At 40.3% G+C, this 19,392-nt stretch overlaps 1 protein-coding gene and 1 long non-coding RNA gene across 9 annotated transcripts; both read left to right on the top strand.

The window, feature by feature from the left end:
- Window positions 1-611: 611 nt before the first annotated feature.
- Window positions 612-5,937, top strand: LOC107808987 (uncharacterized). Of its 7 annotated transcripts, XR_012710444.1 has the most exons (7): window positions 612-938; window positions 2,916-3,371; window positions 3,450-3,648; window positions 3,740-3,826; window positions 3,913-4,042; window positions 4,147-4,618; window positions 5,736-5,937. XR_012710444.1 is itself a non-coding variant. In XM_016633561.2 (6 exons), exons 5-6 carry the CDS (start codon window positions 4,153-4,155, stop codon window positions 5,792-5,794), a joined length of 525 nt encoding a protein of 174 aa, XP_016489047.1. In that variant the 5' UTR covers window positions 612-938; window positions 2,916-3,371; window positions 3,450-3,826; window positions 3,913-4,042; window positions 4,147-4,152; the 3' UTR covers window positions 5,795-5,937. The 7 variants fall into 5 exon arrangements, 4 of the variants coding, with proteins under 4 accessions (XP_016489047.1, XP_075110994.1, XP_016489046.1 ...); XR_012710442.1 differs by having other exon boundaries at window positions 3,450-3,826; XR_012710443.1 differs by lacking the exon at window positions 3,913-4,042 and having other exon boundaries at window positions 3,450-3,826.
- Window positions 5,938-7,346: 1,409 nt separating this feature from the next.
- On the top strand, window positions 7,347-8,896 carry LOC107808986 (uncharacterized). Of its 2 annotated transcripts, none has more exons than XR_012710441.1 (2): window positions 7,347-8,181; window positions 8,305-8,896. It is a non-coding gene; the product is annotated as an uncharacterized LOC107808986 (long non-coding RNA). The 2 variants fall into 2 exon arrangements; XR_012710440.1 differs by having other exon boundaries at window positions 7,347-8,224.
- The last annotated feature ends 10,496 nt before the right edge of the window (window positions 8,897-19,392 follow it).

Raw genomic sequence — 19,392 nt, 5'->3', positions numbered from 1 at the left:
GCTATCTAGTTGTCCCATCCCTCTATCTTTATAATTAATGCATTTTGTACTATGTTGGAATTTCCCCTCCTATATAAGCGGGATCCTTGACACTTTGTAAACGTTGTTGTTTCATCCGCTTCACAAGAAATATAGAAGAGTACTCTCTTTGCTTTCTCATACACTCTCTCGAGATTATTACCTTCATTTATTGTGTTCATACTTGTTCTTTATCTATTGCTTGTCATTGGCCATAAAGAGCCTCCCTTAATTATATCCTAACTGTTAGCCCTCACTACTAGAAATTGCAGCTATGGCAACGCTTTTTATTGCTACGGATCCATAACCGTTGCGATAGGTATGCTATTGTTACGGTCCGTTACAATCAATTGTTGGAACTACCGGGACACTTAGCAACTGAACCGTTGCAATAGTCTCACTAACTGTTCCTATAGATGTGTATATTGCAACGGTTTATGTAACCGTAGCAATAGATATGTATTGTTACGGTCATTTTTGTTCTCTCCATTATTTTCCACCCAAAATTTTAATACCCGCTAAAATAAGGTGGGGTCAACAATCTGTTTTTTTTATTTTTTTTAGTTTATATCTAGTTTTCATCGAAAATATATATGTGTAAACCCCTAAAATATACCAAATATGTTAACTCCATCCGAAAAAATCCCCTAATTCTTTCACATCGGAAATTACGAGGCTCCTCCGATTAGTTTCATCGGAAATTACCAGGCTCATCCTCCATAGTTTCATCAGAAATTTTGAGGAGATCGATCGAGATTCCAGGCTCCGAAAAATCGACAATCTCCTCCAGGCTCGTCCATAGTCGAAAATCTCCTCTGTTCCGACGATCAAAAATCGCTTCCGGGCTCAACAACTCCTCCATAATCGGCCGCACCAGAGGCGGCGTGCTAAACCTTTAGAGTTTCTCCAAATCTGAATCGGTAAATATATTCTTAGCAGCTTTTTAAATTTGTTTTTCTTTAAATTTCTGAGTTGGTTTTAGCAGGCTCAACTTGAGCTTTTGTTAAATTTCTGGGTTGGTTTTTTTAATTTGTTTCTGTTTAAATTTTTGGGTTGAAGGCTTAAATTTCTGGTTTTTGTTTAAAATTCTTTGGTCAAAGCAATGGTATTGCTAAGATTTCCACCAATTGAGTGTTTGAAAGAAGTGTTTGCCTGTAATTCCTGTATTTTCTACTGTTTGAGAGAAGTGTTTTGAGGCTTCTTCTGTAATTTCCTGTTCCTAAATAGTTTAAGACCTTTAGAAACATGTATTTATAAAGTTACAAACAAAGTTGAGTTTGTAGTTGATGAAATGAGGTGCTAAATCTGTGCCCCTTTTTTACACGAACGTCGGTATAGTGTGAGTTTAGTACACTGCGGTACCCTTTTAATAGTAGGTAAACATTTAAATGTTTGGGTACCTCAAATCTGTTGTGCATACCTTGACCATTCCAGTCTCATTATCTGTAAATCCATGAGATAATCTGCATGAACAAAATTAGTTTAACTTTTGTTGTTCTCTTGTCCTGTGTTTCATATAATAACTGAACTAAAACACTGACCTCGTCAGCTTCTGGATCAGTTGGATGGTTAGCAGCCTCAACAATGAATTTGGCTTTAATGTCTTTTGCATTATCCATTTAAATAGATTTAAATGTATCATAAATCTGAAATGACAAGAGCTTGTTAATAACTACTTAGTTTCGTAGAAATAGCATGAGAAGAACCTGTTAATTACTCCGTCAAGGGCAGCTGGTATAAGAACATCGCAGTCTTCTACTAGTATAGAATTAGGTTCTATTTAATCAGCGCCATGGAAACCTTTAACTCCGCGATTTTCTTTCACATGTTTGAGTACACTTGCTATGTCGATTCCATTTTTGCCTTGTTACTGATCATCTGCTAAGCAATTCAATTTGGAAATTATTCTGTCCTGTCTCATATATAGATTGAAGCAAACATATATTCGTTGTGTGTCTTGAGTTTGATAGCGGATGGTCCATTTTTTCTGAGCTAGTTCCCTGGGACCATTGGGTGATGGAGCAAAATGACCAGTTGACCTTATCTTCCTCTTCTCTGAATCTGTTTTTCATTTCCTTGTTTTTGTTGATAAATGTGACTACTGACTTCTTGTAGAATCTAACCTTTGCTAAATATGGGAGTATACTGAAGTGATTGCTAGCTGTGTGTAATGTGTTTCTGAAGTAGAGTAGTAGTTGTTTGTTAATGTTATCCTGAAGTACTTAATCAAGCATTTCTTCTCTTCTCTACTCCTCTGATTCTTTAAGATGACTATCCTCTGCCATATGCTCTTTATGTTCCGGAAAGATTGCTACAGTAAGATGACTATTTTGCTTTTTTCCTTTTTGGTGTTTATCTTCTTACCATTTTCAGAGAAAAATAATATAGTAATGTAGAGAACTTGATAGAATGGTTTGTGCAACAACAATGTAATTTTTTTACAATAACATGTTAAATTGACCCACAACAACATGCTAGTCTCCGGATCAAGTCTAATAGCAGGGTAACCTTAAAAATAGAGTGGTAATATGTTATAACCGATTAAATTGTATTGACAATTAAGAATTCTTTGCACGATAGTGCACATATCTTAAAATCTATAAATATGTTTGTTTTTGTCATGCAAATTTGTTTCAGTATTAGACCTATCAATAATATTTTGTATGATCTTTTGTTGAACCAATATATAATGTTGTTCACGTTCTAATTATTCAGCCTTCGATGTGAAATTAAATATCATATCTCCAATTTCCGCTCAATCTCAACCTAGGGCTAAGAAATCTTATATCACTCAGCAGATTCTCGACAGCATTAGTTGTCAGAGGATATGTATCTCCTTTTTTCACTAATATGTACTCATCTTATACTATGTCGTGTTTGCTTTTTTGATCTGGCAGAGATTTTAATAGTCATGAATCAAGAAGGGTGCTCCAGCAAAAACAAAAAAATATCCAACCGCATTCCAGCTGGATCACTTGTATCTTTGCGAAACCAAAAGGTTTCGTCGTTGACAACAAAAAGAACCTCTCAAGCTATAAGGTCTAATGAAAATGAAGAAAGAGAATCAGAATCTCGATCACTTGCATTTTTGCGAAATCAATCGTTGACAACAAAAAGAACCTTTCATGAAAATGAAGAAAGACAATCAGAAGCTGAGAAGGTTTCGCAAAGATCTCAATTGCAAGAAAAAGTGCGGCAAGTGCCATTGATTTCTACCTCTTCTACAGCACAAGGAGTACAAGAACAAGTGCGGCAAGTGCCAATGGATTCCATCACTCCTACATCACAAGCTGTGCATGAACCATCTGAAGATTCTACCAATCATGAAGCAATTGAACAATCCGAGGAACCAGGCAAGTATATATAAATTTTAATTATAAAATTAACTAACAGTAGTGATTGGTGATTATCCTTGTTTTGTATTAGTGCAGGCCCTTCCGCGCCAAAAAGAAAAAGAGGCCCTACTCAAATGCAAAGTGTGCACGGTAGGAAGGACCATAAAATAATCGTGCTAAATGAGTTCGATCAACCCATTGGTCCTACTGATGAAGTTGTGAAAGAGTTGGGTAGCTTCCTCGGCACATTGGGAAGGAATGAGACCTTTTGTCCTCTTACTGTATTTGATTGGAGGAAAGTAGATACAAAAAATGATATTTGGAGATATGTCAAGGTTTGAAGTTCCTAATGTTCAATAAGCGTTTATTTGCTTGTTTATTTGCAGAAAACGACTGAAACCAATATCGAGAATCGAAAAAAGTTGAAGCATCCACACACTGCTGGCAAAACAAGTTTTGCTCGAATCATCGAGGTTTGATTTTTTCTCTTATTTTTCTTAAAGTATGAACTTTCTAACTTTGCATGAAAAAATTATTATACCAGTTTTCATGTTACTAGGAAAAAAAGAAGGAAATGGCTGATAAGATACTTTGGATACTCTATCAAGTAAGGACATCTTGTGGCTACAAGAAAAAGAAAACCTGGTCGAGTATACAAAGACTCTTATGAGAATACAATTAGTAAAATTGTAAGAAATTTCTAATTTAAAGTTTATCGTGATTATTTATTTGTTCTTAAGTATCGAGTTAGTTTTATTTACTTAAACTCTGTTCTCTTGCATTTGGTTTGTAGGCTGAAATGGAGAGAATACAGTCAACTCAAGAAAGTGGAAATGGAAGTGATTCAGTTGACGCGTTTGCATCAGTCATAGGACCTGAGCACCCAGGTCGGGTAAGATTGTATGGACGAGGAGTTAACAAAACTGTCTTAAAAAAGAAAAAAGGAGATTTTGGATCCTCCGTAAATGCTACTGATGAGAGAATGGAACAAAAAATGGAGGAAATGGAAGAGAGGATGCAACAAAAATTGCTGGAAAAGCTCAATGCACAAAAGGAAAAATTGCTGGAAGAGCTCAATGCACAAAAGGATGCTATGGAACAAGATATTACGATGAATGTCGTTACACTACTTCAACGTCTCAACCCCGATTTAAGACTTGATCCTGACATGCTAATATTCGGTGCACGCACTTGGCGAAGCTGCTTCTGCACAACAAGGTGTTATTCAACCATCAATCGTCCATCCGCTGGCAGTAACAATCAAGGTTACTCCATAGCAAATGTTACACGTCTTCTCTTTCCTCTTCTACTCCTCTTTTTTTATGTTGCTTTTCTGTGCGCTCTCTTGCTCTCTCTCTTTCTGGCAATGTTGAAAATATAAATTTTGGTATATTTCATCTTCAGTACTCCACACCAAAATGAAAAGAAAGAAACCACATTCTAACCAGTTTACATGGGAACTTAGCTGACATTATTCTAGCTTAGCTTCAGTTTACTATGTGTACTCAATCCACTTTTATATGTGGAGATAGGACAGACTTTGGATAACCATATTTCTTAAATCGAGTCACATCTAGAATTATCTTGCTGGGTGCCTCTTGAATAATGTCTTGAACCATGGTGGTTCTGTTAGGTAGTTGTTTCCACGGCATGCACTCTTGACAATTGCTCTAGCATATTTTTGCACTCGCAGTATAGGAGTAATTCAACGGTTGCCAGTGCAGTAGTTATAAAAGCTTGACATTTGGGTTGACTTCTTTGCACCAGCCGCAGTTTTTGATTTGAATGGATATATTTTAGTAAACGTCGGTGAGTGATCTCAATGTGATTGGTTTTTAGCAATGTTAGAAATTTGGCATGCTTCTCCCTTTTCACTATCTGTGGCCTACTTATTATCTTGAAGTTGTTTAAGTTACGAAAGATATATGCTTTTAAGTTTTAAAGATCACATGATGCAGCTTTTGAATAACTAGCTCAAGTTTGCCTGATAGAAAGAGCAGCTCCTGCAGTGTATAACTGAACTGAAAGTACAAAGAGAATTTTATACATTTGGTAAATGAATACAGAAAACTTCAATTACAGAAGAAGGCAAAAAAAGAAGAAACTTTTAAGATCAATGAAATATTTATGTACAATATCAATTGGAACATGTAACAAAAGACTATCCATTACTAGTTTATATTGTCTCCTAGTATAAAGTTGTGATTGCCACAATATAAAACCAAAAGAATAGAATTGTGATTGGAATATCACAATTCACACCACTTACTGCAAAACCTGAGATTTTGTAGATAGCAGTAACATTTGGGTTGTTGTATCTAAGAGAATTTTTAGATAGGATTCTCTTGAAGGGATAATGACTTTATTTATACTCTTTTGTAGGTGGAGTAGATGAAGTAATGGAAGGCGGAGGCAATAATGAAGATCTTGACCTTACTTAAGAGATTTTTAAATTGTTGATTGTTGTAGATGCATGTGGCGGTTTCTAGGAATGGTTGTTATCAAAACATTTTAAAACTTTTGATCTTGAAATATCAAATGTATGTACTTATTGGTTTCATCACTATCTATGGATTTATTATTAGCTTGTCGGATGTTATTTATATAAATTTTAGTATTTTATAGTTTATTGTATATATATGTAAATCTTTATTTACAACAGGGGACATTATTTTCAATTCAATTAAATTGTTACAGCTAACAAAACCGTTGCAATAGGACCTGCAAACCGTCCAGCTCGAGCCCGAGCCCAGGCATCGATCTTGAGGCCCCTCTTCGGTTAGTCCGAGGCCCGAATAGCCAATTCCCCGGTTTAATCATAACTCTACTTTAGTTCGCATTCCGATATTTGAACTTCACATTCCGATATTTGAACTTCACATACCTAGCATCAACTACTTAAACAACTAGCATAAAAACAGATCACGTATTTTTAGAGTCCTATCAACAAATTTAATTGTTATTACCATTTTCACGGTAAACAGTTACCTTGTATTTTATCTTCAAGACAACAATAGGAATTTTCGAGAAAAGGGGGATTTTGGTGAAAGACAAAAAAGTCCCTAAATTTAATGTGATGTCAATGAATAATAAGAGTATTTTGGGTAACTCTATGTATACATTACTAACCTACTACAACTCTATGTATATAGATCTTTTCCTAAAATATCGCACAACAATATCTTTATTCTTTTACCACAAGCTATAGCCGTCCAAAGAAGTGACCAACTTCGCTTGTGTGACTCTGGTTCTAAGCACAAGTGCATTGCACATTTGTTGATCATTAAAATACATATAACTCAACACTATGAAAGCCATCAAAATACTTTAATCTAGTTGATACAGACTCGATTACTTTCTATATTATAAAATTCCAATAGGAGGAGAATATGCTCAAGGCACTCCATAATGGACTAATGTTCATTAAATATCCATTCAATCCCCCGTTTGAGTATTTCTGCTTTATATAATATTTTGATACTTTGGATAGGTTGGTATACGTTTTTGGAACTTTTTGGTGTGGCTTTATTTGGTCTCCACAGGCTCGAATGAGTTTGACCGCATTTGAAAGAAGTTGAATATTGCAGAAAATTGCAGCTGCACACTCTAGTGCATGTGCCGTGTGAGCATCATGCGGGCAAGCCCTTGTGTACGGCACAACCATCGCGCAAGCCCTGCTTCACACTTTAGGCCTGCGATGCACCAGGTATAGCATAGGGGAAATTTACAGCTTAGTATAAATAGTTTGGTAAATAGTACTTTCTTTGTTCTATTTTATCTTGCTGCTTGCACACTTCTTTTTTAATCTATCCCAAAAAAATGTTATCTTTCTATATTTTAAAATAATTTAGCTTCAAAGTTCCAAATTTACCCTTAATGAGATGATTTACGGCTATACAAATATCTAAGGCTTATTGTAAATCATAATTTAAAAGTCCTTCATTTTTTAAATTAAAGGATATATTGGGACGAAGGATATATTTCATATGGGTACTCTTGTCCTAAAAAATCAAAGCACTTATTTTAGGGAGAATGATACTCTTTTTACTTTCTACTTAATACCTAAAAAAAAACTGTTTTTGCTATCCATCAAAAGCATTTATTTCCTTACCAAAAACTTGACCACACTCCTTCATTCTCTAGAAAGAAATTTGGTGATAAGTCAATTTCATTAAACCCGTACCCTTTTTATTTAACAAACTTATATCTACCCTATCTTGATATTGTTTTCATATTCGACAAGGTGTTAGTTGAAAGGTAGATTTCAAGTAATTTAAAATTTGCTCTGGATGGCCTACAGATCTTAGCCCAAGATTTTTTGCTGGAAACTTGACCAATATTGTCCGTGAAACTAATCATTTGGTTTTCATTTCTCGAAATGATCCCGAAAATTGCTGAACTACAGGGACTTGACGACTCTCCTTTTTAGTGGCTAAACAACTTATCTTACATAACGATGCCCCTAACTCCCTAAATATCCTAAATTCCATTCTCATACCGTTCTCTCTCTGGCATATTTGGTTATCTTGATGCTATTGTTTTTCACTCAACAGTAAAACCGCTTTCTTCCTCTCATATCCTCAACATGGCGGCCGAATTCTTCCATATTGCTATCTTACCACCATCCTCGCATAAACATATCCCCATACAACTTCAATGGCAACCCTCTAGCAATACTCCTTTCAAACTAAACACTGACGGATCAGCCCACTGAGATACCGGCCAGGGAGGGAATGGCTGTGTCATACGTAACTCCTTCAGAAACTGGCTTATCGGCTTTTCAGGACATTATTTCTCGCATGGGAGTGTTGAATCTGAACTACGTGCGGTATATGCAATTGGCATATATTCATGGATATAAACCTAACGAAGTGAACCTAGACGCTCAAACAGTAATTCATACATTACAGACTTGACACCCTTTATATACTAATCTTATATATGATTGTAGGTTTTTGCTCGGGCAGCTGGATGATCCTGTCATACTTTATATATACAGGGAGCAAAATCAAGTAGCTGATATACTAGCGAAGAATGGATGTCATATGGATAACACTGCAGGTATCACTGTTTTTGCACAACCACCGTCTTTTGTACAACTAGCTCTGGAGGAAGATCGCTCAGGCATACTTTTTGTTAGAAGGGTTGCACCATCAGCTCTACAACACGCAACTTGTCCACAAGCTCCTCTTAGACAACCTGTTTGTAATTTCAGAAATATGGATGTTACTAGTAGTAGTAATTTCCCTAGATCCCCCCTGTAACGATCCACTACTTGGTAGTCCCCTTACACTACTAGAAATCTGGTAAATACCGACCAAAAAAACCGACCAACTTTTGTTGGTTATGTCTAATTATAGACTAAAACGCGACCAAATACGATTGGATGGTATTTTTGATGGTCGTTTTAATATACTGACCAAAGTTGATCGGAAATTACCGACCAACGTTGGTCGGTCAATTAAATTCAAAAAAAAATATTGCACAAAAAATCGACCAAAGTTGGTCGGTATTTTAATTATATAATCAAAAGATTCACCATCTAGGAATCGAACCGGGGTGTGTACTGTGGCAGAATACTATTCTACCACTAGACCGTTGGTGCATTTTGTTTTAAGATTGTCTTATTTTTTATTTATATTCTTTAATTGTATTTTCGCACGAAAATAACCGACCAAAGTTGGTCGATTTTTTTAATATTAATTTTATTTATTTTAATTGCAAAAACCGACCAAAGTTGGTCGGTTTCTTGAAAAATAAATTTCGCGGGACTCAAAAATAGTTTCCCGCATTTTTGCGTCAAAGAAAACCGATTGGTCGGTTTCATAAAAAAAAATTAAAAATTAAAATATTTTGAAAAACCGACCAACTTTGATCGATTTTTGGCCGTTTTTTTGACCGACCAAATTTGGTCGGTTTTTGCCGAATTTCTAATAGTGTTAGGTTAGTATCTACGCTTTTTAATGCTCCCTGTACTACTACGCCTTAACTTAATATAATAGTTATCCCTTAAACCAAAAAAGTAAATCATTTGGTTTTCAGTAAACTTATGGGATAGATCAAAATCAAATAGAAGAAGACCACTTGAACATATGTGCAGAACATTATGAGATTTTGACTACTTTATCTTATTCATGTCTTAATATTTAATATTTCTTCATTGGTATTTGAACAGAAGTGTTTGTAGTCTTCAAAGATAATTATTATTAACGGTAATAAAGATAAAAGATAATCAATTTGATCTTTAATTTCTAAAGTGACAATTAATTTGAGACAATTATATATTTTTAGTAACCACGATGATAATATGAGACGGGAGTAACATATTGTAATAAATTAACTTATACTATAATGTAACAGAACCCTTATATGATCAGCATGTATAAGTTAAATTTATCCTATAAGTACGTACCATTAGTGGTTTTAGATGACAAATTGTCGCGACCCTAACCCCGAACCCGATCGTGATAACGGCTCTCGTGAAGACAAGGCCAACCAATTGACCCAAATTCTCATTTTAAAACAGTTGAATAGCATAAAATAGTTTAAACTTGGTTCAATAACACCAAATAGTGGAAATGTAGATAACAAAAACGGAATCCAACCCGACACAGCTCTAACCGGGGTGTCACAAGTCACGAGCATCTATAGACCAAGATACAAGTTTGCTAAATCCAATACTAATACAAATATTTGATAGATATAGAAATGACAAGATAATAGAGACACGGGGCTGCGGACGCCAACAACTACCTCGTAGTCTCAGAATACCGCCTGGAACTGGAGGAATCAGCACTCGGGAGCGGAACCAGCGACGGCTGAATCTGCACATGATGCAGAGAGTAATGTGAGTACTCCGACCCAGTGAGTAATAGATATAAATAATGACTGAAAGTAAGAAATCACGATAAAACACAAGGCAGTCTATAATGAAGCAGTAAATCACTTAAAATCAACGAAACCAGTAAAAATCAAGTAAAATCCTCTTTTAACCAGTAAAAAGGTAAATGACAAATAGTTAAGATAAAGTAAGCAAATGAAAGTTCGCCCCTCAAGCATATTGTCAACAAAACCGCCCCTCGGGCAACAGCTTAGAACAGTACCAGCCCCTCGGGCTCAAATCTCGGGACAATACCAGCCCCTCGGGCTCAAATCTCAGAACAGTACCAGCCCCTCGGGCTCAATCTTAGATCACAATGGGTACCCACGCTTACTGGGGGTGTACAGACTCCGGGAGAGGCCCCTTACGGCCCAAGCGCAATATAAAGCCATCTCGTGGCATCAAATCTAGGCCCTCGGCCTCATATCAATCTCAGTATAATCACCCAGGCTCTTATCTCAGGCCCTCGGCCTCATATCGGTATCAGTGTATCCTCACCACTAGGCCCTCGACCTTACTCAGTCCGAAAATCATCACAAGCTCCTCGAGCAATAGTAAAACAGTATTTCTCAGCCCAAAAATATCATTTAAGTCTCACAACTGAGTAAAAATGGCTGAGTAGTGAAATAGTAGAAAATAACATAACTGAGTTTAAGTAATAAGTCAAAACGGTGAGGAAACAGTGATAAAAATCCCCAAAGGATTCAAATAGTTGGCACGAAGCCCAAATATGGCAATCAGCCCAAATCATAATTATAGCAAATAAGTTTCAGTCAAATACGCAGTAAAATCATAAATCAGGATGGACCAAGTCACAATCCCCAATAGTGCACGACCCCATGCTCGTCATCAAACGTGTGTCTCACCTCAATATAGTACTACGATGTGCAATCCGGGGTTTCAAACCCTCAGGACATCATTTACAATCATTACTCACCTCGAACTGGCTAACTTTCTAGCTCGCGACGCTTTTTCCTCTCGAATCAGCCTCCACGTGCGTCGAATCTAACCAAAATTAGAATGAATACGTCATAATATGCTAAGGGAACAAAGCCCAAGCAAAAACAATCGAAAATACCAAAAATCCCGAAATTAGCAAAACCTGAGCTCCGAGCCCACTTCTCGAAACTAAGATATTTTCATGTCATTAGATTTCCCGTCTCCCCACGAGTTCATACATATCAAAAACGCAAGAATCGGAGCTCAAATGACCCCTCAAATCCTTAATTTAAGCTCTCTTAAACTCAAGCCCTAAACCTCCATTTTTAGTCCTTTAATTCCTTAAATTTCAGTCCCAATCCATGAAATATTACCATAGAAGTGTGTTTTTGGTCCAAAATCCTTACCTCAACGAAGTTCTCTTGAAATCTCCCTTCAAAATCGCCCAAAAGCTCTCAATCCGAAGTTAAAATGGTTAAACCCTTCAAAAATCGTGAAGAAAGAATATATATATACATTTTGCCCAGGGGTTTTCGCATCTGCGACCCCTCTACCGCTTCTGCGGTACCGCATTTGCTGTCACAAGTCCACTTCTGCGAAACTCACTTAACCATCCCAAATCCGCTCATGCGATCGCCCTTCCGCATATGCGATTCCGCAGATGCGGCCCAAAACTCTGCTTCTGCGGTTCCTGACCCTCAGCCCTAATCTCGCATCTGCGGCCTTCTCCCTCGCACGTGCGGCACCACACCTGCGGTCCCCAAGCCATAGGTGCGAAAACACCAAAAGCAGCAATTTTCTGAAATCTCTTAAGTCCCAATTCTTCCTGTTAACCATCCGAAATCACCCTGAGGCCCCCGGGACCTCAACCAAAAGCACAAACATGACCCAATACCTTATTCAAACTTGTTCCAATCATCAAAACACCTCAAACAACATCAAATTACCCAAACTCATCGAATTCAAGCCTAAGTTTCTAAAATCTTCCGAAACACGCTTTTGATCAGAAACCCAACCAAACCACGTCCGAATGACCTGAAATTTTGCACACACATCCCAAATAATACAACGAAGCTACGGAAACTCTCGGAATTCCATTCCGACCCTTATATCAAAATCTCAACTATCAACCGGAAATCGACAAAATATCAACTTCGCCAATTCAAGCCTAATTCTACTCTGAACCTCCAAAACCAATTCCAATCACGCTCCTAAGCCATAAATCACATCCCGAAGTTAACCGAACCATTGGAACTAACATCTGAGCTCTCTAACACATAAGTCAACATCCAGTTGACTTTTCCAACTTAAACCTTCTTAAAAGAGACTAACTGTCTCATTTCTTACCAAATCCTTTCCGAACTCAAACTAATCAACCCGATCACATGAAACACGGATAACGAAGCATAAAGAAGTAGAAATGGGGAAATAGAATGGTAACTCATGAGACGACTGTCTGCATCGTCACATCCTCCCCAACTTAAACAAATGTTCGTCCTCGAACGAGTCAAGAAACATACCTGAAGCCTCAAATAGGTGAGGATATCTGCTCCGCATCTCCCGCTCGGTCTCCCAGGTAGCCTCTTCCACGAGCTGACCTCTCCACTGCATTTTCACTGAAGCTATATCCTCTGAACTCAACTTCTGAACCTGACGACCCAAAATAGCTACTAGCTCCACATCATAGGTCAAATCATCATCCAACTGAACCGTACTGAAATCCAGAACATAAGACGGATCCCCATTATACTTCCGGAGCATAGAAACATGAAATGCTGGATGCACACTCGACAAGCTGGGTGGCAACGCAAGCTCATAAGCCATCTCCCTAATCCTCCGAAGCACCTCAAAAGGCCCAATGAACCGAGGACTCAATTTCCCTTTTTTCCCAAATCTCATAACACCCTTCATGGGTGAAACCTTCAACAGAACCTTCTCGCCAACCATATAAGACATATCTCGAACCTTCCTATCAGCATAACTCTTGCCTCGTCTGCACTGTACGAAGCCTCTCTTGAATCGCCTTCACTTTCTCCAAGGCATCTTACACCAAATCAGTCCCCAGTAGCATAGCCTCACCGGGCTCGAACCAACCAACTAGAGATCTACACCGCCTCCCATATAAAGCCTCATATGGAGCCATCTGAATACTCGACTGGTAGCTGTTGTTATAAGCAAACTCTGCAAGCGGTAGAAACTCATCCCATGATCCTACGAAATCAATGACACAAGCACACAACATGTCCTCCAATATCTGAATAGTACACTCGGACTGCCCGTCCGTCTGAGGATGAAAAGCTGTGCTCAACTCTACCTGAGTACCCAACTCTCTCTGCACGGCCCTCCAAAACTGCGAAGTAAACTGAGTACCTCTATCTGAAATGATGGAAACTGGGACACCATGCAAGCGAACAATTTCTCAGATATAGATCCCTGCCAACCGCTCTGAAGGATAGGTAGTACACACAGGAATAAAGTGCGCGGACTTGGTCAGCCGATCCACAATCACCCAAATAGCATTGAACTTTCTCAAAGTCCATGGAAGTCCAACAACAAAGTCCATAGTGATTCTCTCCCACTTCCACTCAGGAATATCCATCTACTGTAGCAAGCCACCCGGTCTCTGATGCTCATATTTCACCTGCTGAAAATTGAGACACCGAGCTACAAATCCCACAATATCTTTCTTCATTGTTCTCCACCAATAGTGTTGCCTCAAATCCTGATAAATCTTCGCGGCACCCGGATGAATGGAATACCGCGAGCTATGGGCCTCCTCCAGAATCAACTCCCGAATCCCATCCACATTGGGCACGCAAATCCGGCCCTGCATCCTCAACACCCCATCATTGTCGATGGTCACATCTCTAGAATCATCATGCTGAACTCTGTCCTTAAGGACTAGCAAATGCGGATCATCGTACTGGCGCTCTCTGATGCGATCATATAAGGAAGACCGAGATACCACACAAGCCAATACCCGACTAGGCTCCGAAATATCTAATCTCACAAACCGATTGGCCAAGGCCTGAACATCATCTGCAAGAGGTCTCTCCCCAACTGGAATATATGCCAAACTCCATATACTCACTGCCTTTTGGCTCAAAGCATCGACCACCACATTGTCCTTTCCGGGATGGTACAATATAGTGATATCATAATCCTTAAGCAACTCCAACCATCTCCGCTACCTCAAATTAATATCCTTTTGCTTGAACAAATGCTGAAGACTGCGATGATCAGTGAACATCTCACAACATACGCCATACAAATAGTGCCTCCAAATCTTTAATGCATGAACTATGGCAGCCAACTCCAAATCATGAACGGGATAGTTCTTCTCATGGGGCTTCAACTGACGAGAAGCATAAGCAATAACTCTACCCTCCTGCATCAACACACAACCAATCCCAACTCTCGAAGCATCACAATACATAGTATATGAACCTGAAGCTGATGGCAAAACCAACACAGGGCAATGTGATAGATGAGAATCCCTGAACAAACCGGCAATAATAGCCTACCAAACCAAGAAAGCTATGAATCTCTGTGGCTGAGGATGGTCTGGGCCATTTCTAAACCGCCTCTATCTTCTTCGGATCAACCTGAATATACTCGTTGGACACCACGTGCCCCAAGAAAGCCACTGAACCAAGCCAAAACTCACACTTGGAGAATTTTGCATAAAGCTTCTCCTCCCTCAATCTCTGCAATACAACTCTCAAATGCTCCGCGTACTCCTCCTGACTACACGAATACACCAGAATATCATCAATGAAGATTATGATGAATGAATCGAGATAAGGCTGGAACACGCTGTTCATCAAATGCATGAACGCTGTTGGGGCATTGGTCAGCCCAAAAGACATCACCAAGAACTCATAATGACCATATCGGTCTTGAAAGCCGTCTTAAGAATATCCGAGTCCCTGATCTTCAACTGGTGATAACCTGAACGAAGATCAATCTTGGAGAACACCCTCGCTTCCTGAAGCTGGTCAAATAAATCATTAATGCGAGGCAAAGGATACTTGTTCTTAATTGTTACCTTATTCAATTGCCTATAATCAATGCACATTCTCATTGTGCCATCCTTCTTCTTCACAAACAGAACCGGTGAACCCCAAGGTGACACACTAGGCCGAATGAACCCTTTATCTAGGAGCTCCTGAAGTTGATCCTTTAATTCCTTCAACTCCACTGGTGCTATACGGTACAACGGAATAGAAATAGGATGAGTGCTCGGCACCAGGTCAATACCAAAATCAATATCCCTGCCCGGTGGCATGCCCAACAGGTCTACAGGAAACACATCGGGAAAATCCCTCACAACTGGAACAAAATCAATACTGGGAGTCTCAGCTCCGACATCCCTCACAAATGCTAGGTATGAAAGACAACCCTTCCCAACCATACATTGGGCTCTCAAGAAAGAGATCACTCTAATAGGAACATAATCAATCACACCTCGCCACTCGATTTGTGGCACACCCAGTATAGCCAATGTGACTGTCTTAGCATGACAGTCCATAATAGCACGACACAGAGATAACCAATCCATGCCCAAAATGACATCAAAATCCACCATACTCAATAGTAATAGATCCACTTGGGTCTCCAAACCCCCAATAGTCACCACACATGACCGATACACACAGTTTACAACAACAGTATCGCCCATCGGGGTAGATACATGAACATGTAAAGCAAGAAGCTCACGGGGCATACCCAAATAACGAGCAAAGTATGATGACACATAAGAAAAGGTGGAACTGATATCAAATAATACAGAGGCATCTCTATGGCAAACTGAAACAATACCTGTAATAACAGCATCTGATCTACCTAGGATGACATAGAAACGGGTCTGACCGCCCCCTGATCGACACCCCCTCTAGGGAGACCCCTGGCCGACTGACCTCCATCCCTAGCTGGTTGAGCGGGTGGTGGTGAAGAAACTGGCGCTGAAGCCGAAGACTGACCCCTCTGCTGGGACAAACTAGCAAAACGATGAGGACACTTCCTCCACATGTGGCCCATCTCGCCACACTCATAATAACTCCCGAGTGCTGGAGAAGGGGACTGAAGGTAACCCCTCGCACCGGGGTGACTAGCTGATGCACTCGACATAGAAGAACCCTGAACCGATGGGGCACGAGATGAACTCTGAGCTGGAATAGCACTGAGTGAGGACTGGACCTGCTGAGATCTATGATAACCATGACCAGAAGATGCCCCCCGATAACCTAGGCGAGCTGACTGAGAAGGCCTGAATGAACGGCCTCTGTTGTGCTGGAACTGGCCCCTCGAAGGAGCACCACTATAGTTGCCAGATCCTCGAGGCCTCTTGGACTCCCTCTCCTCTCGCTCTTGATGGCGAACAGTCTCAATCTCACAGGTGATATCAATAACCTTCTTGAAGGTAGCACCCATCACTCTCTCTCTGGTCATAAGAATACGGAGATGATAAGTAAGGCCATCAACACATCTCCTGATCCTCTCTCAATCCGTTGGAACCATCTAGATGGCATGATGAGCCAACTTAGAAAACCTCGACTCATACTGTGACACAGTCATATTCCCCTGTCGCAACCACTCGAACTATCTACGCAACTCCTCTCTGTGGGACTGCGACACATTCTTTTCCAGGAAGAGAACAAAGAACTACTGCCAAGTAAGGGGCACTACTCCAACAGGCCTACGCCTCTCATACGCCTCCCACCAAGTGAAGGCATCCCCATAAAACTGAAAGGTGGTAAATGCCACACCACTAGTCTCAAGAATCCCTGTTGTACGAAGCATCCGCTGGCACTTATCCAAGAAACCCTGGGTATCCTTGCCCTCTACTCCGCTAGATGTCAGAGGCTGGAGTCTACCAAACCTCTCAAGTCGATGCTGCTCATCATCCGGCATAACTTGCACAACAAACTCCTGAGCTGGTGCAACCGGCTGGGCTGGAGGTGCCCCCGGCGTCTGACGTCCCTGCACTACCTGCTCAGGTGTGCGAGTAGCGGGGGTTTGATTGCCTCCCCTGGCCTGTGAAGTAGCTACGGTTGTAGTGGCTAAAACCGCCTGAGCCAGGTCAGTACAAACTGATAAGATCTATGCCAAGGCCTCTTGAAGACCCAGGATCACGATGGGCACAACTGGTGCCTGAACTGGTGCTGTTGGAGCCTGATCCTGAGCTGGGGCAGCTGGTGGATCAATAGGTGCTGCCCTCACTGCTCTACCTCTGCCACGACCACGAGCGCGTCCTCGGCCTATGGTGGTCTCAGCTGGTGGCACTAGGGGTCGTCCACCCCGTCCGATAGCTCGTGTCCTCACCATATGTGAGAGAATGGCATAATAGAAGTTTAGTACTCGGATCAACAAGTTCGCATGACAAGAATTTCAAGAATATGAAGTTTTTTTTCCTAAAGGTTCTGCAGCCTTTCGAGGATAAACATAGACGTCTCCGTATCGATCCGCGAGACTCTACTAAACCTGCTCATGACTCATGAGACCTATGTAACCTAGGCTCTGATACCAACTTGTCACGACCCTAACCCCGAACCCGGTCGTGATGGCGCCTTTCGTGAAGACAAGGCCAGCCAATTGACCTAAATTCTCATTTTAAAACAGTTGAATAGCATAAAATAATTTAAACTTGGTTCAATAGCACCAAATAGCGGAAATGTAGACAACAAAAATGAATCCAACCTGACACAGCCCTAACCGGGGTGTCACAAGTCACCAGCATCTATAGACCAAGATACAAGTCTACTAAATCCAATACTAATACAAATATTTGATAGATATAGAAATGACAAGATAATAGAGACACGGGGCTGCGGACGCCAACAACTACCTCGTAGTCTCCGAATACCGCCTAGAACTAGAGGAATCAACACTTAGGAGCAGAACCAGCGATGCCTGAATCTGCACACATGGTGCAAGGAGTAATGTGAGTACTCTGACCCAGTGAGTAATAGATATAAATAATGTCTGATAGTAAGAAATCACGATAAAACACAAGGCAGTCTATAATGAAGTAGTAAATCACTTAAATCAGCGAAACTAGTAAAAATCAAGTAAAGTCCTCTTTTAACCAGTAAAACAGGTAAATGACAAATAGTTAAGATAAAGTAAGCAAATGAAAGTTCGCCCCTCGGGCATAGTGTCAACAAAATTGCCCCTCGGCCAATAGCTCAGAACAGTACCAGCCCCTCGGGCCCAAATCTCGGGACAGTACCAGCCCATCGGGCTCAAATCTCAGAATACTACCAGCCCCTCGGGCTCAATCTCAGATCACAATGGGTACCCGCGCTCACTGGGGGTGTACAGACTCCGGAAGGGGCTCCTTACGGCCCAAGCGCAATATCAAGTCATCTCGTGGCATCAAATCTAGGCCCTCGGCCTCATATCAACCAAGCCACCTCATGGCGTATATATGTATCTCAGGCCCTCGGCCTCATATCGGTATTAGTGTATCCTCACAACTAGGCCCTCGGCCTTACTCAGTCCGAAAATCATCACAAGCCCCTCGAGCAATAGTAAAACAGTATTTCTCAGCCCAAAAATATCATTTAAGTCTCACAACTGAGTAAAAATGGCTAAGTAGTGAAATGGTAGAAAATAACATAATTGAGTTTAAGTAATAAGTCAAAACAGTGAGGAAATAGTGATAAAAATCCCCAAAGGGTTCAAATAGTTGGCACGAAGCCCAAATATGGCAATCAGCCCAAATCATAATGATAGCAAATAAGTTTCAGTCAAATACGCAGTAAAATCATCAATCGGGACGGACCAAGTCACAATCCCCAATAGTGCACGACCCCATGCTCGTCATCAAACGTGTGTCTCATCCTCAATATAGCACTACCTGAATACACTCGTTGGACAATACGTGCCCCAAGAAAGCCACTGAACCAAGCCAAAACTCACACTTGGAGAATTTTGCATAAAGCTTCTCCTCCCTCAATCTCTGCAATACAACTCTCAAATGCTCCGCGTACTCCTCCTGACTACACGAATACACCAGAATATCATCAATGAAGATTATGATGAATGAATCGAGATAAGGCTGGAACACGCTGTTCATTAAATGCATGAACGCTATTGGGGCATTGGTCAGCCCAAAAGACATCACCAAGAACTCATAATGACCATATCGGTCTTGAAAGCCGTCTTAAGAATATCCGAGTCCCTGATCTTCAACTGGTGATAACCTGAACGAAGATC

The sequence above is a fragment of the Nicotiana tabacum genome, chromosome 6 (assembly GCF_000715075.1).
Source record: "Nicotiana tabacum cultivar K326 chromosome 6, ASM71507v2, whole genome shotgun sequence".
Taxonomy (NCBI): domain Eukaryota; kingdom Viridiplantae; phylum Streptophyta; class Magnoliopsida; order Solanales; family Solanaceae; genus Nicotiana; species Nicotiana tabacum.
Note: the sequence above shows the minus strand (reverse complement) of the source record. Positions and strands in the feature narration are given on the sequence as shown.